Raw genomic sequence first — 20,863 nt, 5'->3', positions numbered from 1 at the left:
AAGAAAACAGGAGTGGAAGGAAAATTACAGATTAATATTTGATGAACATAACTTTTAAGTAGTATGATTTTTATTTTTTGACAGAAGTTATGAAATATAAACAATTTTGATCATTAAATTGTTTTTTTTTAACACAATAAAAAAAATGCTTTACTTTTGTTTTACAAGAAGGCACTAACTGTAATATTAGTGGGAATATTAAAAAGGATTATTGTGTTAAAGAGCACTAATGTTGTCCGCTGCCTCTCTTTAGTAACGTACTACTGTATAATACTAGTCCTTTTTACGTGCAAACTTCCTCTGCCACACATTACCAAGCAATTATTGCCCTTTTTAATTAAGGTCAAAACCTTTTAAATTTGTTACTTAAAGGTTAAGCCAAAGATAAAAGTTTAACATAAAAGATACAGATATGGGTCTGAAAAGTCCAAATAAGGACCCAATATCGGCCTTTTTACTATCTACTTTATTCCCTAATGTCCCAAAGTTTAGTCTATGGAAAAACATTCAATTTTTAAAATAAACATAAAAGCACTTTTGTGTATAATTTTTTTAAAAGTTTTTCACCAATTTGGAGAACAGATCTTTAATTTGGTACAAAGAAAATTTTAAAATTAAGTACGTACAACAATACTTTATGATTTTACGTGAAAATTAGAGGTCATTTCATATATAAATAAATTAACTTTGCGGAACGGATGGAGTAATCATGGAGTAACTGTATTTGTCTGCCACGTTTTGATATGTTTTCAAGGTGATACTTTACCCAATCCAATTCAATAGTATGTTGTGTGGGGCTCAATTTTCTTTTTAATCTGTGCAGGACTAATTCCAGAGTCAATTAGCAGATGGACCATTTAAAGTTTGTGCTCGTGACAATGAAGGATCAGGTCTAGCTCATTCTTGTGCTATGAGCTTGCCAGCGCTAGCGTTTCTGGACAGTAGCTTCTTGGATCGAACCGGACGGCCTTCTTTGGTGGAGTGTGATCGTTGCAATTGGCCTTTTCGGTAGAAGCGTCCTAGATCGTTTGTTGTGGGATAGAAATGATCAGAAATGACAACTTACCCCGTAACGGTTTACGAACATTCACCTCCCGTGTAGACAATCGCTTCTATCATTGTTATATAAGTGTGCTTTAATAGTCTCCCCGGATTTGTTTACAGAGTTATTAGGTTGAGTTGGGTGCATGCGGCATTCCCCTCTGTGTTCTTCACGAGGGTATTGTATATCTGTAATTCGATCTTCAGATATTCTTTTTATGTTATCAACGACAACGATCTTCTTCTTTTTTAAAAAATTAAAAAAAAGTGGGGGCAAAACCCCGTATGGACTGGTCTTAAAAGAAAGGATAACACGTACATAGGTAGGGCTGCAAACGAGCCGAGTTTTGCCTTGCTCGAGCTCGGCTCGCCTTAGTTTTCCTCAGCTCGAGCTCGGCTCGAGCTCGAATCAAGCTGAAATATGTGGGCTCGGACTCGGCTCGAACATATATTCAAAAGCTCGAGCTCGGCTCGGCTCGGCACGAATGGCTCGTTCGGTATATGTATGTATACATATATATAGATATATGTATATGTAAGCTCGAGCTCGGCTCGAATGGCTCGTTTGGTATATGTATGTACTGTATATGGCAGCTCGCGAGCTCAACGATCCAAGCATCAAGTGGCTCGAGCTCGTTCATTTGCTTGATGAACCGAGCTCGAACGAGCCGTTAGCGAGCTGAGTCACGAGCCGCTTGCGAGCGACTCGGTTCATTTGCAGCCCTATACGTAGGTAGTTCGCACTTTCCACCTGAGATTAACCCCTCGGTCAATCTCTTGGGAATTTTATGCAAGGCTTAGTTGAGATTTGAGTGACGTAGTTTTTGGCGTATGTGGTGCATGTGTACTTTAAAGTAATGTGATCGATATATGCAAACAAATGTGGTACCATGGCTGTCTTTTAAGTACTACTTCAGTAGACAGTTTAACATGAATCCAGAGAAGAGATCATGGAATCTCGGAATGGCCACCACACATATCTTCTCGATCCGCAATCATGCATATTGAAGAAAATGTGTAGTGTACTACTGGTATTACAGAATGGATAGAATTAGCTAGTCATGGACTATGGGACACAGCTAGAATCAGCTTGAAATTGGATGGAACCCTACCATCATGTGGTCGAGAGCTGCACAAGATAAGGTTTGGATTGGATTGGATTGGATTAATTGGGGGCCGGCCGGCTCAAACAAATGATGAATTGATGGTTCATAACTATTGATTTGTCTCATTGATCTCCCCAGTGAAGGTGAGAGTTCGAGACCCATGGGGGCGCAACCGGAGTTTAGTGCTATGGATAGACAGCCTTTGAATCTTCTGTGAACTAATTTACTAACTAACTCCTCCAAATTCCGCTGATGTATAAAATGTGACAAGAGAGAGAGAGAGAGAGGATAAAATGATGTACTTTTCAATAGTTAAAAAAGAAGCAACATGAACCAATTTAGGAGTATATATCAGTAGTTACTCGTTAGGGTAGAGTAGTATTTGGCGGGACATGGGGAAGCCAGAGGAGCAGTTGTCGGCAATCGGCATGCAACTCATCAACGTGGATACTAGCATATTCTGGATCGGAAAGTCTATAAGTACATATGTTCATGTACATACATCACGCATATACGTCTTTTGGGCCCGTTTCGGGTCCCAAATAAATTATCGAAACCACTCATGTTGTTTAAAATATTTTGCTAACGGTCCTTTCAAAAAATAAGCTCAATCTAGTATCGATAAAAACGTTTACTAAACTTCCAACTTTGCTTTAGAATTTAAGCTTGAATTTTTGGATAAAGTTGGACATTTCGTACACATCCTAATTGATACCAGATTGAGCTTATTTTTTTGTATCAATGGCACCTCTATTGTCCGGACGCCCAGATTAAATGAAGAAGACTAAAATAAATACCGGGATCTGTGCAAATGACACGTCAAGATTATGAGACCCCACTGAGAAATTTTTCAGTGCCGGGTGGCCACATGATGTCGAGCACGCATCTCGACAATCCAAACATATTTTGAATGGTTCAGATCTATTTGGATTTAAGGGAGTGTTTTGATAATTATACATTAAAATTATCCAAATAGATTTGGACAATTCAAAATACATTTAAATGGCCAAAATGGTGCTCGGCACCGTGTGACCTGTGTCCACCCAGCACTGAAAAACTTTTCGACCCCACTGGCCACAGTACGGACATGGTTCCAGGTTGGCCAGCTTTGAAGAGAGCTTAACAGATGAGAAGAAGGTTTCTTCAAGTCCGATCTCTTCTGTTCCAAAAACTTTTGTGTCGAGAGATTTTTTCAGAAGTCGAATTGTGTAATTTTTTTTTTAAATTCAACGGCCGAAAAATCTCTCAGCACAAAGGATTTTTGACACTGAGCTTGTTCCTTCCTCATCATCTCTTAGATTAGAGTAGGGATTAGAGCATCCACAATATAATACGGAGTAATTAAAACCAAAACGTTACTAAAATTAGCAATATGTGCTTAAAAAAGTGCTCATATTGTAATGATCAAATTTAGCAATCTCTTAGCAACTCATCAAATTTGGGCATTTGGATAATCAAAACTAGCAACTTTTTGCCAATAATCAAATTTATTGGATCTCACATCTTCTTAATCAAGTATAAACATCATAGAAAAGTGAAGATCACTCTACATAAAACAAATGCTTTATTGGTAGGTGAAACTCACTCTCCACTTTGGCAAGTGGTTGTGCATTTAACAATATTGATCACTTTATGAATTTTAACAAATGTTCTCCACTTTCACTTACAGTATTTGACTAGAATGCCATTCAATATAGATTATTAGATCAAGAAGAAAAAAACTGACCGTTAGATTTGAATTTTTTCCAACTCATTTTGATTATGGGCAAAAAATAAATAATGTGAGACTTGACATTGCTAATTTTAATAACTTTTAAATGGATAATCAAAATCTAATGTGACAAGTTTTGATTATTCGCCTTTAATTATTACATTGTGGATGCTGTTAGATCGGTGACCTTTTTATTTCAGGCTTCGAAATATCTCCCATGGGCTTGGCTTCATGATTCAAATGTTTCTGAATTTGTTGTTTGGGCTGATAAGGTCCGTGAGGCCCATTAAATTTAGGCCTGCCTTTCTTGCACAACTGCTGATTGGCTTGTTGGCTTATTGATCTTCTCAGTATAAACCCTTACCCACAAAATGACCCATGATATTCTAAGGCCCCGTTCCGGAACGTAAAATAAGTATTTATTTTTTAAGAAAGCAATTTCAAACTCAAAAATAATGTGTTTACGCCAGTAATTTTCCTGGCAATATAGATCTTGTTTAATAGATCTCATCAAGATATTTAATACGGTGTGAAAAAAATTAAAAAATTATTTTTCATTTACATTATTTTTGAGTTTGAAAATGTGAAATAAGCTGCTTATTTTTTAAGAAGGTTTCTGGAACGGGGTCTAAGTGCAATTATACACCGTTTGTTTTTAAAATCATAATTACGTTTATAAACCGTTTTTTAATCTTCCTCGGATAACCTAATTTACATGTATCTAGTAGGCATCCTAATTTGACGCAGTGATTCACTTTAACATTGAATGATATAAACCTTTTGGGTGGAGATAGCTCCTGAGAACGAGTTATGCAAGACGAGGGTTCCCATTAGCATCATAATCAAAAATGGCGTGCATTGCCATATACTAGTCCACATACGAGTTATGTTAGAAATAATTGATTTTGATTATATTTTTGGCATAATTGATTTCTTAAAAAGCAATGTTAAAATTGAAGTTATTAAAATCTCTGACCTGGACAAAACAATATGCATGATCAGTTTGTGTACAAATCTTTTCTAGGAAAGATAAGTCCCCTGGCTCGTAGTTGTCTTTTAGCATGACAAATAAATCTTGGCCAACCTATTTTATGACTTTGGTCCTTACTGGTTTTGGCTGTTTATATAGTCATCCTATTCGGTCAAATAAAAGAAAAAGTTAGAAGACTCTAGAATTTATTTTTTTGCAAAGTAGAGACAAGTGGACAACCAGTAGTTTCTGCAGTTTTGGTTCAGCTCACCATTGTTGACCTTGGAGTTGCGCATTTAAGCCTCGAGAACGTTGCAAATCAAGATCTGTTGAAGATGTACAGCTCAACGTATTTCTATTGCATTTAAATATTTAATGAAGATCTAGCCTTTTGCTAGAAGATTTCTGCTCAAAAGAAATGTTTCCAACGGTTCAAATATTCAAGCTATATAATGGAAGAGGTTCATCAGCTGCAAGACATAGAACCACCAAGCTACAATAGAGAAAATACTCAGAGCATTACAAGACCAATTTTCACCCTCTCTTATTCTTCATTTTTCATACAATTACTTTGAGAGATTTGTGAGCAAAAATTGTCATATCTACTCTTTGAGGAGTGTTGTAATTGTGAGCTACAAATTTTATTATCTTTTGAGAGATTAAAGTGTTTGAGAAATCAAACACTAGTACTGTCGTTCCTCCGAAAAGCTAGGAACGACAGTAATTGTAAGCACCCGCAAGGCGTATTGGTGTAATTCTATTTTTATTAGGGGAACCTTTAAGCGATTACTTGAGAGAGAAGTGGAGTAGGTTGGACCGTGAACAAATTCAGACCAAATCACTATAAACTGGTTTTGCACTTCTTATCTCTCTCATTATATTTGCTAATTAGTTATTTGCTTATGTAGCTTTTAATTGGTAATTTTTTAATTAGCAATCTTATTCACCCCCCTCTAAGTTGTTGTCTGGGTAACACTTTTTGGTGGAGATAGCTCCTGAGAACGAGTTATGCAAGACGAGGGTTCCGATTAGCATCATAACCAAAAATGGCGTGCATTGCCATACACTAGTCCACATATAAGTGCTGAACAAGGCTCCGTTCTGGTTTCTTAGAAAATGAACTTTTAGAAAAAGAAGGCAATTTCAAGCTCAAAAATTATGTATTTATGCAAATAATTTTTCTACCAATATGAATCTAGTTTGATAGATTTCATTGAGATCTGTTAAACGGTGCTAAAAAAATTTAAAAAAATATTTTTTACTTTTTATTATATTTTTGCGTTTGAAATTACATTTTAAAAAAAAAAAGGTTTAAAAAGAAAGCGGAACGACACCTACCATTCTTTTTCAAACGGGACTTGCAAACATTTTAATTTGTTGATGGAGAGCCATAATACGGCATAAAATACAGTTAAATAAAATATCCACACAAACTTGTGCGCGGTCTATTCTAAGTATTTTTTCACATATGTTCTTCCAAAATTACTTGGGAGGCCCCACCATGACAATGATGGAAGTAGAGTTGGGAAGTCTTTAATAAATAGTAAACCCTCAAAGTCTTTAACTAATAAGTAAACCCCCAAAGGTATCAGAATATGCCTGAAAGGTCCTCCGATCAATTGTTATTATACTCCTATATCCGAGAAGACTAGTGACTTTCTTTTTTGATAGAAAATCTATCATCATCTAATCTGAAAAGATATGCTATGCTCATTTAAGAAAATGCCATTATTCATCCATATCCCTCCAACCCAAATAAATCTTATTATAAAACTAATAATAAACCCTTGGATAATGGTTACATAATAATCCCTCTTCTATTATGTCTTTCGTCATTCTATATCTCCTTCACTCTTGTGAAATTTAATTAAAAAAGGGAGAGTGACGGCTAAGGATGTGTTTCGATAGTTAATACCCGTAAAGAATATTTTCAATATTAACAAATGTTCTTAGTTTGTCATTGACGGATATTAATTATCAAAACATGTTTTAGACAGTTATTTTTCCATTAAAAAACCCTTAACAAATGGACCGTTTTGACCACTAACAAATGGACTGGAAAAGACAGAAGGCCCTTCGCAAGTGAGCAAGAGTCATTGGCCTTATCCTAGGAGCAGTACAATAACCTTATCCAAACACGTACCCCACCACAAAATTTTTACATCCACACTACATAGTACACACCAACTATTGTCAGAAAATTGCCCTGTATTTCATTACTGTCACATCAAAAGACGTGAAAAAAAAAAAAAAAAAAAAACAACATTGAAGACATGTCATCGTTCAAAAATGGGACCCATGGGCCTTCAAGATTTTGCTTTCTATTCGCCAATAGAAAAGTCTAAACAAACCGATCAGGGAGGCAGACGATGTAAATTGATGGCATGGATGATTTGAGTCATTTAATAATTTTAAAAAATAATTATTGAATTTGTAAAAAATTAGTTGAATTTGATATTTGTAGATACTCAATTTAACCTTTAATTTGTAGATTGTGCTGATTCTTTGAGACACCATACGTTTTTTTTTTTTTTAATTATTGAATAGTTCAAATCATTTGTACAGAAGTACAACACTCGGAGCGACTCCAGCACCCGCGTGGCCGAATGCACTGTTGGTGCTTCCGATCCGTTTCCTAGCAGAATTACTGGTGGGGCAGCAGCGAATAACTTTTCTACACAGACGAGGTGGAATCGCCGCGTACCAGAAACGATGATGTAACATGGGAAACACAAAACGACAGCGTTTTTATTTTTTAATACTTTTACAATTGAAACCGCTAAAACGTACACAGAAAACTACGCCTATCCTATCTCGTACGAGTTGTCGCGGGAAAAAACAAACGCCCATTAACGGCGTCGAACCCAACCGAACGGCACTTGACTGCAAAACCCGTTAAAACAGACGGCGAGTTAGCCGGAATCGCATTCACCGTCCGACGGTACGGGCCAAACCACTTGTTCTGCATGTACCGGTTCTTCCTCCACGGCGGCAGGCTCAACTCTCTGCTCTTCAAAGACCGCTTCGCCGCGTCGCTCATTACCTTCACAATCTCCTTCAACTCTTCACCCCTCCCGATAAAAACCCCGGGCAACTTCTCCAACAGACGCTCGTACCGATCAGTAGGCCTCGCGATCTCGAATTCCGCAACGAAATCGAGGTCGATGAAGTAACGGTGGGACTGCGACGTGGCGGGGTCCGGTTGGACGACGACGTCGATGAATTCGTAGTTACCGGCGGTTAATCCGCCCGAGCTCTCCCACTTCGTCTTGCAAATCGCCGCATTGTAGCCTAGCTCTCTCAGAGACGCCATCACGGCTCGACGGAGAACCGATCTGCTAGGTTTTACCGAGGAAAACTTAAACGCCGTCGCTGCGTTGGACACGTGAGCTGATAGTGAATTCCTGAAGGAATCTGCGTTCATCGTGACAGATGCATTTACAAGGTCCTCGATCACGTCCGTCGGATCGCACATTGAAGGATCGCGCTCGGAATCGGACTCGTAATCCGGCGACTCACCAACACCTCCGCCGCCGCCGGCGTCATCCTCAAGGAAGCCGTGGACGAGGTCGGAGAGACACGGCGAGTACTCCTCGCAGCCGTGCTCGCTCCCGCTGCTGGCGTAGACCGGTTCACGGCCGGCTTTCCCGACGATCAGAGCCTTGACTCTGTCGTTTAGCGGGTCGGTGACCCGCTTCGCCCTCGCAAAACCGGCCATATTCCAGGTGAAACTGTTTTTCCCAAACAAATTATAGTAGCTTATAGAATAAGAGTTTAATTCTTCTTCTTCTTCTTCTTCTTTGTTTTTTTACCAAGTAGAATAAGAGCTTCTACTCTGGATTTATTGAGGTTTTCAGAGGAATTTACTAGCGAATATTCGACAGAACAGTGCAAAAAAGAAGACTGTTTTTGGCTTTGGTGTTTTGTAAAAGGAACTTGGGGGGATATGCTGGGGGAGTATCCGAGTGAGGGTGATGACGGGGGGGCAGGATATCCGACGGGCACCCAGAATTTATTCTCTCTTTGGGTGGTTTCAGGAGGTTAGCTACGTGGAGGGATACGATTGGTTTTGGGATTTCGAAAACCTGTCCTTCATGCAGTGAGGGAAATAATTAATTTAAATGAGATGAGACTGTCTCGTAGAATTGGATAGATGTGTTCCAAGTGGTGATCATATCATATCATATACTATAATACTTGATCGCATGGGGGGCTTACCCTTTCGTGTGACGATAGGGTTAAGAGTCGGATTAGACTTTGTGCTCACGAGTGCTCTTGATTGAGTTTAATACTATATATAATTCATGATGTTCGGAGTAATTTATGTTACACACAAATACGCTTATACAAATATATCTATATAAGGGCATGTACACAAGAGTAGGTAAACCCACTTTTATAGTCATTTTACCTACTCAAAGCCACAAAAACCATTTGCACAAGCCTCTTTAAACACTGGGATACTTTTCCTTCCCAGAAAATTCTCGGTAAAACTAGAGAGCCACTATTCATAAGCAAACCATTAAAATATTATTCTTCTTCTCTCTCCTTCTTATCACTCCCTCATTCTCTCTCTACCACTCTCTCTGTCTCTCTTTTTTTTAGTATATTTAATAAGGATAAAGAGGTATAATAAAGAGGATTGATGTGGGGTTGAGAGAAATTTGAATAGGTAAAATGAAAAAAGTGAATTATTGTGTAGGTAAAATACCTTTTGTTGGTGTACATGTTCTAAGAATCAACTCGTCACTGTTGGCTCTCTATTTTATTTTGACATGTCACAAAATATTAGTTTTGTTTGGAAAACCAACTTAAAAAAGTGTGTGAATGTTCCAAATTTATCCTCCGTGAATAATTAAAACTAACTTTATAAAGGAAATTCAAAGGGGGTAGTTGTGAAAATTAATACTCATTTTGAAAGGAGACTTGCGTTTAATGCTCTTTCTTCCCCTGATCGGGAAGCATGATGCATGCATGCATTAAAAATAAGAATGCAAAGTTTGGGTGTACTTGAGTACGAATACAATTCAGAATGGAAATTAAGGAAACGAACGACTCCTGAATGGTTTGAGCTTCGATCACGTGCCGGCAAATCAACGTATTTGTTGCATTAATTCTCTAAGTACGTGCCTCAGCGGTGGAGATTAATTCGAGCTGTTAGAGTAGTAACCTGCAATTGCGAATTGTGTCGAGGGGAGAATGATTTTCATTTGTGTTATCAAGAACCAGCTGAAATCACATGGCAAGCGTCCGCTGCCACTTCAACATTCCTGAGGTTGCTTGTGACAAGTAATTTGAGGCCCTCTCGAAGAGAAAGTTGCTATGGGTACAGACACAACAGCAGTACATACATCAGGTATCGTAGATAGTTTGGGGACACTTCTCGGGGCGGAGCCAGTATTCTAGGACAGTGAGGTTAATATAGAAACATAGTTACTCTAAATTGTCTTATCTGTATTTGCTAATCAATAACTATAACCTTTTTACTGCTTCCACAGGAGTTCGCAAATTCTAACTTTTTTAGTAGTATTAATTTAGTGAGTATTATCCACATGTTTTTGACTAATAGTTAGCCAAATTCCAGTGTTAAAGAGGGCGAAAGAATTAATTAAGTGGGATTGAAGCTGGGGCAATTATCCTAGTATTATGATGCCAAATTCATATACAATATATAGATCGAAAATAGTACTATTTTATTAGATTAATGTATGAATGTAGAAGTAGTTAGTGGGGTCAAGAGATCCCATTTGACTATATGTAGCTCTGTCCAGACTTCTCGAATCCCGTAGAAATAATTCGAGTCACTTATTTTGTTCAAATTTAAAGCATATCATTTCATAAGAATGACACGTGGATAGATATGTTCCAGGAGGTGCATCAGCATCGTAATTTGGGAATCGGGGGTGGGGCTTGGCCGCTTGGGCTTGGGTAGGTAACGGGGCGAGCTAGGAAGCCGCCCCTTCGGGCGAGGAAGGGTGAAGAGTCAGATTCGACTTTCTCAAAGTTTTGAGACTTTTGACAAACAAATGCTAAAGTTTTCCACATGATTGTTTTTAAAGCGGTCTACTTTTATATGACTCTTATCACCATCTCTTTAAAGGTTCAATATTTTTGGAAGATAAATTGTCAATTTAATTAACGGCTCTCTATTATTAGGCGGGCAAGACCACTTGGATGCCAGACTTGCCAATAAACATGTAGCTGGACCCTGTAATGTAATGTAAGGGTGCATTACAAAGTCATTGTGCGCAATCGAAGCCATTCAAATGTGTCTTTAATGATTGAGATTTGCTAAAAGTATCTTATATCTTAACAGTAAGATTCTATTTAAAAGCTGAACCATTAGCTGTAGATATTGAGTAAGGAAACTTGAAGCAAGGTTTGATCGGGCCTTTTTGGACGAGGCTAAATTGCTTAACGAGACTAATAGTGAAGTGATATAAGGGTATGTTTGGTTCGATAGAATGGAATCGACAATGGAACGGAATTGGAGAAAGTGAGATTGGAATATCCTTTTCATTCCCAAGTTTGATTGTACCTAGAAATAGTCATTCTCATCTGTAATGGAATGGTGTGGCAATACTAATTTTTGGAGAGGCAATAGTAATTTTCGGTGTGACAATAGTAAATATTGGAGTGGAAATGGTAATGTTGGTGTGACGACAAAGAAATGGAATGACAAATTTCTTTAATAAGGTGAATAGTGATTCTATTTAGAATGATCATTCTATCATTTAATGGTGAACAAAACACGAGAATAAGTATTCCATGGAATGACCATTACATTCCAACGTTGATTCCATCGAATCAAACATACCCTAACAATATTTCGTTAAGCAAATAGAAAAGAATAGAAATATGCATGGTTCACTAAAATACGTATATTAGGGGAGAAAATGATCAAACGGTTACTTGTTTGATCATTACAATTTATTGTTCCCATAGCTACGAGCCTACGACTAGATTAAATATAAATATTAAAATCCTACTTTTTGCAAAGATCAAATCCAATTTACAATGAATAATGCTGAGTTGGCTGTGATTTGGATACTTATTTTGTAAATTGTTTCCAACTTCAATTAAATAAAAATAGCGGACATTTTCTTCTTGTTTTCTTTTTGTGCGGGGAATCATTAGTAGTTCTGGTTTAATGTTCCAAAATGTATCGTGTAATTAACAAACATGTCATCATGAGTTCCTATAATCAAAAGAAAAAATCTTATTTACAGAGGAGCCGTGAATAAGATTTGCAGAGTTCAATCTCAGACGACTGAGATTGCGCAAAGCGTAACTTATTCTCTCATAATCAAAATGAAAAGCTAGAATAGACACAGACACAAACGATTACTAAGTAATTACTAATAACTAGACCAAATTACTATATCCGAACACCTTAACTAATCAATCTTAGTTGTGGGCGGGTCCTGGTGGCAAGGCCCTCCAACTAGCGTGGCCTGGGCATGGAAAGTAGCATGGACGTGTCACGTGCCCACCCTGTTATGTATGGGTGCAACAACCAATCGGATTGATAGACATCGCCATCTTGTTGTGAATTTACAACAAAAATAATAAGTGTGGTTTTAAATAAAAAGAGAGCGAAAATCAACCCCAAAATTAAGAAGGGTAAATTTTACTGAGACTCCTAAAGGTTTTTCTTAATGATAGATAGATATCTCTTTCACGTATGAGAAATGATTATAAATCCCATGTGGTTTCAATGTTCAATTTCATCAACAACGAACCATCAACAGTTTGACCAAACATGTGGCGGAATTAGCTAAAAATGTCTTATGCTAACAAATTCACCAGAACGATTCTTTCAATGAGTAGGGCTGTCAATAATTTTACCAACTTTGATCAAAACAGATCTTCCGATGGGAAAAAAAAAAAAAAAGCAGTCATTTTGAACCATACTCAAAATACCCCACATAAATGAATATATTTGGTCTTGAATTGTTAATGGGATTGGGCTTGTTTTGGGGCCTTTTCTAGGTTTCACGAAGTTGTGGGCTTAATTGGACTAGGTTTGGGCCAGGTAAACTCCAAGCAAAGGAGCTTTAGTTACAAAAACTGAACAAAATTGGGCCTCGCCTGTCTTTTTTTGGTACATGGGCCTCGCCTGTCAACTAGGTCAGTCTGTTACTTGGGTTTGAAGCAGTTATTCTTTGGGAATACTACAACCCTACACGTGCGTTTATTTGACGGGACTGATAGTGAAGGAACATTCTAGTTAGATTAACAGTGATAAAACTAAAAATACTGCCCCTACGACCATTATACAACTCGCAATTCTAGGTGTTATATATTCGATAAATACTTAATGTGGACGACGATAAGAAAATTTAACTAAATACCAAACTTGTGATTTCCGCGTATATATGATTCATTTGATGCTCATTTTGGTCAAACAAATAGGCCCAATAGGTTAACTTTAGTGCCGATGAAGATCAATAATTAAGCAGACACAATACCAGCAAAGGCTAATCGGTTGGTCGATTCGTAAGAATGTGAGCGTCTACATAAATGCTCGAATAATGATATCTTCAAGTAGTAATTAGGTGGCACTACGTTTGAACTTATTCTTTCGTTTGTACTTCGTAACATCTTGTCGTACAGTGTTTTTTCTTTTGAAATGAAAATGATAGTACTACTGTAGTAATGGTTATTTGAAAGAGTACTGGGGCCTCTGCCATTTTAAGGTAATTTTGGTGGTGCATAAAACCCCCTCATGAAGTAACCAAACTGTCTGTCTGGCTTATAATTTAGATGAGTAATCACACCGTAAAGGTAGTTGCTCTTTCAAGCTTCTTTTGCATTTCATAACATGGTAAAAAAACGTTATTCACATTTATTTAAGTTTTCCCTGTAATACGTGTATTTTGTTCGGGCCAACTTACGCGCGCCTCGACTAATTTCGGGGTCTTGAAATTAACGACTGGACAAAAAACCCTCCAGTAACCCCAATATTTGAAATGTTCAACCTCTGTAAAATTCGGATATGCAATCTCGTGAAAGACAAACACTTTACTAAGTTCTCATGCTCACCCGGCCAAACTGATTAGGTTAAGTTTTACTATTGTTTCACCCATTAAAATTCGTACTTATTACTTTTCAGTGGGAGTCATATGCCACAGGCCCACAATTAGCCAGTCTTATATTTACTGCTTTTAATTAACTCTGACGTGAATTACAAAAGCCCCCAAAAAACCCTCTTGCGTGTATCCATTCAACAGTGACACGTGTGCATGTGGGACCTTATAATGAGACTTACCCATTTGGTTACCAAGGCCGACATAAAGAAGTGTAGAGGTTGAGGGTGAAGTATAAATAATGCATTCCTCATCTCAGGAATAGAGTTAATAAGAGTTTGATTAGGGCTTAAACATTGTTAAGTTTTCCAGACAGAAACCTATTGACCCGGAGAGGTGGAAAATTAATAATGCAATGATAATTGAGTTGGCACAAAGGAATCATTATATATATTGTACTAGTAAGTTTTACGGCCCCGATCTGGGTTGGCCGAAAATATTGAAGGTTTGAGATCTAGCGGTTTGCTTAGATTTCAAGTTTGAAACCTCGTAGGTGCTTTCTGTTTTTGGGATTGAGAGATGTTGTCAAGCGGGAATGCTTGGTAGCGGTGCCGAGCGGCCGATTCGGCCGTTCATCTCAGCAATTGAAGGCTCGAATCTTGACCGAGTAATGAACAATTCAGATTTGTATGCGTTCAGATTCAATCCGAGCCGTCTGTGCCGAAATAAACGGCTGGATACTACTGGACACCCTGCTCGGCAGAGGGGTGCTTGGCAGCATCTTCTGTGGCCTGTGGGGTTTATCCATATAGGGTTTCTTCCATATTTTTAAGTGGGCTCTTGGTTTGTTGACGGTAAGAATGGTTCTCGAGAGATTAGTCGAGATGAGCGCGTAAGTTGATATAAAAAAAAAATTTCATATGTTTATGGTCCTTAAAAAAGAGTAGGAAATAAAAAAAACACTAATGTGATTGTTACTCTATAATGTTTCTCATCTGAGTGAAACTATAAAAACATAGTATTATTTTCAATCAAAACCCATTATTATTCATTAAATTTGACTCTTTTTTTATTATGTATAATTGTATATTAACTCTGACTTTTATACCCCCAAAATTAGTTCCGACATCATGACATTTTAAACTCGTCTACATATATACTCGACTCATTGAACTTTTGTCACTATTTTGTATCCTCGATTTACGTAAAAAATTATTACTATGAATTGGAGACAATAATATATTGTTCTTTACTGGGCTGATCTCCAACTCCAACGACCATGCATGTACATGTAATTTTTTTTTTTCCGGAAATGCAAGGTGTTCCGGGCTATTATGCGTGCACGACAAACTAATTCTTACAACCCTTTCACGAACTTTTCAAACACTTATGCATGGGGTGATGTGGCCCCAAGAGTTGCCTAATAAAAGTCTTGGACTTGACTTAATTAACCCTCATTGCACCTGATCAAAATCCATAAAACTTCAACTTTTTTGTTATTATTATTTTCTTCTTCTTCTTCTTTTTTTAATTAGTACAATCCCAAAGCTTGAAAAAATGTCCAAATTATGACAAGCAAACTAAAATTTCCAGCGTTCAATATCTTGTTTAAAACTCCTTCAAATTCAATACCAGGAAACCAAAGGGAGGTTGAAGGTATTGCGCACCATTAAACCATTTGGGTTCTGATAATAGGAGTATTTTGATTTGGAAATTGATTTTGGCACTCCAGTTTTAGTCACTGTCACTCCACTTTGTTAATCATGTGAGAAAACAAAACTAAGAGTGAAGTATATTTGGCTAAAAGTGGAGTGCCAAAATCACCTCCCTTTTGATTAATCTATAAATTAATGGAGAGAAGGAGAGAAACCATACATCTGTTACTTTAATCACAAAAAACTAAAGATTTTGAACCTATAATTGGATTTTGAGTAAGAGAATGGAAATCAATTGATGTCAGAGATCTCAAGGCCAGGTGAGCTTGTTGAGCTATGGAGAATTGCTGAATTAAGTGAAATTCGCCCCTTATATATTGGTTTGTTTGTTTAATTGTTTTTTGTTACATTAAAGAAGAATTTTTTTATTTTTTATTGGAAATCACATCAAAGAAGAATTTCATAGCTATAAAAGAGTCATTACAAGAAAATTAAACAGTTTGAAGCAACACGATTACATGATAAATAAGGAAGCTATTTAAACAAGAATACAACAAGGCAAAAAGAAATATGTCTCGCAAATCATCTGGTGTCGATGAGGTTATGTCTGCTTGTGAGTGGATGATAGAAGCAACAAAGATTATTACAGTACTATTTGTTACATGATTGAATGAGACCCATGTTCAAAATTTTGTAATCTGTTCGCTTGTCATGGAGGAAAATCATTTCAGAAAAGATAGTGAAGTGAAGTAAAAGAATTCTACGCATTCATTTGGTATATAAAAATTCAAGAGAAATTTGAAAAACCGTAATACAGTCATAGCGTAGAAACTAGTGGACAAATAAAATTCATGCAAAATCTTGTATATTTTCATGAAAAAAATTGGAGACACGAATCCCATAATTTTTCTGATAATGGAACACATCCAAAATGCAAGAAAGTTAAATATTCCCGCACTTTTTTTCCCCTGCAACTGAAGGAGGCCAATTCAATGTTGAGTGTATAAAGTAGAGTTTGATTTTGTGGGCTTTTTCTACAATCTTTGCGTACCAAGAATTTCATGATCCCGCAAGAAGAATATCAACCATGAAAATAAGAAGTTTTTTCAATTGTTTGGGTATTGATTTCCAAAGATCAAAGCCCAATGTACGGATAAAACATAAAAAAAAAAAAAAATCACAGGATCTAATGATTTGACAAAATGAAAAAAATGTGAATTGTACGAAATGAACGTACATCAGATATGTTCAAAAAAAACAAAACATGCATCAGATAACTTCATCATCATAATGATTTTTTTACTTCATCGTCATAAGGTTTAAAAGTTAAATTCTAGAGAATCTTTTCTGTTTTGAGACAAAAGACCAAATCAGAGATAAATCTCACCCTAGGGTGAAAAAGAGTTGTTTCCTCTGCCACTCTTCCCTCCCAGGAGATGAGAGCTAAAAAGGATCCCGGGATGAGTTGTAAACGTAGACATATTATGAGTTCGAAACTTGGCAAAGTCTTGTCTTTTGGGTCAGGCCGCAAGGGAGATGTCTCCTGCAATCTCTAATTTCGGAGACTAGATCAAGATGAGCAATAGTCGAAATATGCGTAAGCTGCTCTGGACATCCTTGCTTTGACGTTTATTTTTTCCCCTTCCGCTCTTTACGGCGAGAGAAACAGAGAAGAAAATAACAACTACCAGACAGACACAGTACATAATTATACAAAAAATGTCAAACAAACAAGCAAAACAGTTTCCTCTCTCTGGCTATATAACTTCATCTCTACCCAACCCAAAACCTTCCCCCCCTCTTCTCTCTCTCTCTCTCTCGATTGAGCTTTTTCAGCACCAACACAATCTCCTCTCACCAACCCATAGCCCCATTCGACCCTACTCCAATCCCCATCAATACCCAATACCCACCTCTCAATTTCCCTCCCCACCTATACCTCACCTCTGTTTTCCTCTCTCTGTTACACCTTCCCAATTTGTTTCCTTTCCTTTCCCCTTCTCCATCAAATACACTCAATTTCTCCCCATTTCCCACCTGGGTCTCCCTCTCTGTTTCTCAATTCACCCCAAATTCCCACCAATTCTCAATCTTTCATGGACAACCGCTACTTCCTCAGTTCTGGCATAATCCCACCGCCATTCTACTCAGAACAGTCGCCAATGCCGACGTGGCATTCCGTCTCCAATCTGAATTCACCTCCCAGGCTACACTTGCCAATTGTGGAACACCTCGTGAAAGAAAACATGCCCAATTTGGGATTTCCAATGGCTTTGAATCCCAATTTGCCGACAATCTCCGGCGATCCCGGCTTCACCGAAAGAGCGGCGAGGTTTTCCTGCTTTGGTAGCCGCAGCAGTTTCAACGAAAGGACGAGCCAGTTGCTGGGCAGTACTGAGTCGCCGTACAGATCTAGTAGTGCATTGATGGAGAGGGAAAAGATGCCTAGGGTTTCGAGCAGTGGTTCTTTCAAGGGAGCTGGATCTCCAATGAGTGCTCGAGAGAATTGGAATTCGATACAAACCCATTCGGGAATGAAGTGTGCTGGTGACTTTGACATGAATTTGAGTCAAGTACCAATGTCCGATCGAGCTGAATTCCCCAGTTCGAACGAGGGCTCCTCTGTTTCTGGGCAAATTCCGAATGGGGAAACCGGATCAAAAGGTCCATGTGATTCGAGTTCCAAGAAAAGGAAAGCAGCTTCCAGAGGAAAATCTAAGGTAACAAATATTGCCAAGAAATGTCAAAAGCTGGAGTTTTAGTTTGTTTTGATTCAGATGAGAGATTCTTGAAATTCTGTTTTTCAGGTGGTAGAGGCAGAGGATGATGGGAATACGAAAAGATGCAAATCTACTGAAGGCAATGGGATTGAAAACGATAACGTGAAAACAGAGAATAAAACTGATGAAGAAAAGGGTAGCCCAAAGCCTGCCGAGCCCCCAAAGGATTACATTCATGTTAGAGCAAGAAGGGGTCAAGCTACTGACAGCCATAGCCTAGCTGAAAGAGTAAAACCTATAGCCCAATTCTATCAGACATTTCTTGTATTCCTATTTTTGCTGCGGCTAGCTTAGTGTTGTAGTCTTCTATATTTGGTATTTGGGCAGGTTCGGAGAGAGAAGATAGGTGAGAGAATGAAACTTTTACAAGATCTTGTACCAGGTTGCAATAAGGTGTGTGGCAAAATATTTTGTGAGAAACTTAGTCAATGTTGAGGATTATGGTTTAGGGCATATGTTGTCAATGTCTAACTTGATTGTCTTGTATTTGTTGCTTAGGTGACTGGAAAAGCACTTATGCTTGATGAGATTATAAACTACGTGCAGTCATTACAACGCCAAGTCGAGGTAAATTTGGAACTTGAGCTCGAGCTATGTTGTCATTGCAGAATTCAAGTGTAATGGCTTGACAGGTAGTGTCAATTTCGGTTTGTGCAGTTTCTATCGATGAAATTAGCTTCGGTGAATCCAAGGTTGGATGGTACGAACATGGATAGTATCTTCCCAAAGGATGTAAGAACATGATGTATATATTTTGTGCAGTTTCTTGGTTTTATCTACTGTGCGGTGGTTTTCTGAATTGGGTTGTTGGGCTTGTTGTGAATTCTAGGTATCTCAGCCTAATGGATCCTTTCCTCATCCAGTAGCAGTGACCCAAAGTTCAGTGCACCCTCTAGACACCACATATTGCCAAAACATGGGCACTCTAGTTGATGAATTAGGCCAAGGTCTTCCACAGGTATTTTGCCCCATTCCTAAAGGACAGATGATAAGTTTCATAACCAAGAACTATTCAGAGAATGATTTCATCATCTAATGACGGTTTTCGACTTAAAATGTCCAGTTTCCGACATTGTGTGAAGACGACTTGCAAAGCATTGTTCAGATGGGCTTAGGCCGGAGCCCAAACTGCGATATGGGATTTTACTCACAGTTTTTTTCTGGTAAGAGTTAGAACTAGTATGAGAATTTGTACTTGCATGTATTAGCACATGAATAGTTGTGGATTATGATATGTATATTTTTCCCCATCACAGGCTCAAGTCAGAAATCCCACATGAAAAGTGAACTTTGATCACACCTCATTAATCCTGAACCTGAGGGCTAGATGGAGAGAGAGGGTGATGTGTATAGAAAGAGATTTTCATTCTTAACTGGTGCTTTCATGGACTGCTAATCCATCTTTAGGTAAAATTAAGATCACCCTTTCTCTCTTAGCTTTTATCATTTCATCTTATTATTGGATCCATTTTGGTCTTCCTAATCTCCTTTTTTTCTTCTTCTTTTTCTGTATGATCTGGTGAAAAGGTGCAAATTGTTGTAGCAGCACCCTACTGTATAATATAGTCTCTTAAGAAATTGAGAAGCAAAAATTTCCACAGCTTTCATTTTCCATCCTATTCGACATATGTATTGCATACAGTTGAAAAATCATGTCAATTCGACAAGATCTATTGTAATCTCTCATCTTCATTTTGTGCTCATTGATCCTGTCATTTACATACAATGGTAACAATGTAATTAGGTAAACTTCAAAGGGTTGGTCTGGTGGTCAAAACTTGAGACTTGAGAATTTACTTCTTCCTAAGATTTCAAGTCAACTCTTTTGAGGCCAGTTCATACGGAGCATTTGTTCTGGCTTCAAGTGAGGCCCCCGTTTGTGGACGGGTGGGTTTATAGTCTCGATATTAATCGAGATGCGTGTAAGCTGATCCGAACACCTGGTTATCAAAACAGCGTACGTAATTTGGTAGATTTTGATCCTAACTCAAGAAGTTGTAACCAGCTGTGAGAGTGGGCTCCTCAATTCTCTCAAAAGTCTGAATCTTTATGATTAGGACATGGTTTAGCTTGAGCTGTAGTCAACCATAATTTCCGGCTTTTCTTGAGCCCTGTAATTTTCATAAATTACCCAGAAAAACAGAAGCTTCTGTTCTCTTTTTACTGTACACTCTTAGAATTGAATCAACCAAAAGTTTTGTACTATTCAATTTTGTCATGAGATTAAGAATTAAAATATGACCATTTACAAAAATCCCAGCTTGGCATTGGTTAGTTTCTGACCATACCCAATAAATCTATAGCCTTAATGTCTCATCTACCTTTTGTAAATTATTGTTATTAGTGAAAGGGTAATGTAGTGGAGTTCAGGCATGAAAAGATGCCCTTGAAGATAAATTATTAATTTGATGAGATGTGGTTAGTAGGAATGCATTTTCTAGGTTAAACAAAAGATACTAATTTTTTTTCCTTTATGTGTTGCAGCTTTGTCTATTGTTTATTGAGACTTCCATTATTGGTCCCCATTTCAGTCTGTTTTGTTTGTCATCAAGATTCTTTGGAAATTATAGT

The 20,863-nt window shown here is 37.7% G+C and overlaps 2 protein-coding genes across 4 annotated transcripts; one reads left to right on the top strand and one right to left on the bottom strand.

The window, feature by feature from the left end:
* Positions 1 to 7,546: 7,546 nt before the first annotated feature.
* Positions 7,547 to 8,808, bottom strand: LOC131312714 (uncharacterized). Its single transcript, XM_058340653.1, has one exon. The coding sequence runs from the start codon at positions 8,544 to 8,546 to the stop codon at positions 7,638 to 7,640; it is 909 nt and encodes a 302-aa protein (XP_058196636.1). The 5' UTR covers positions 8,547 to 8,808; the 3' UTR covers positions 7,547 to 7,637.
* An 8,484-nt stretch (positions 8,809 to 17,292) lies between these two features.
* On the top strand, positions 17,293 to 19,987 carry LOC131312712 (transcription factor bHLH62-like). Of its 3 annotated transcripts, none has more exons than XR_009195952.1 (9): positions 17,293 to 18,232; positions 18,320 to 18,520; positions 18,620 to 18,685; positions 18,791 to 18,859; positions 18,950 to 19,024; positions 19,122 to 19,250; positions 19,356 to 19,455; positions 19,549 to 19,699; positions 19,839 to 19,987. XR_009195952.1 is itself a non-coding variant. In XM_058340652.1 (8 exons), exons 1-8 carry the CDS (start codon positions 17,609 to 17,611, stop codon positions 19,584 to 19,586), a joined length of 1,302 nt encoding a protein of 433 aa, XP_058196635.1. In that variant the 5' UTR covers positions 17,293 to 17,608; the 3' UTR covers positions 19,587 to 19,987. The 3 variants fall into 3 exon arrangements, 1 of the variants encoding a protein (XP_058196635.1); XR_009195951.1 differs by having other exon boundaries at positions 19,836 to 19,987; XM_058340652.1 differs by having other exon boundaries at positions 19,549 to 19,987.
* The last annotated feature ends 876 nt before the right edge of the window (positions 19,988 to 20,863 follow it).

This window comes from Rhododendron vialii, chromosome 13a (assembly GCF_030253575.1).
Source record: "Rhododendron vialii isolate Sample 1 chromosome 13a, ASM3025357v1".
NCBI lineage: Eukaryota > Viridiplantae > Streptophyta > Magnoliopsida > Ericales > Ericaceae > Rhododendron > Rhododendron vialii.
Note: the sequence above shows the minus strand (reverse complement) of the source record. Positions and strands in the feature narration are given on the sequence as shown.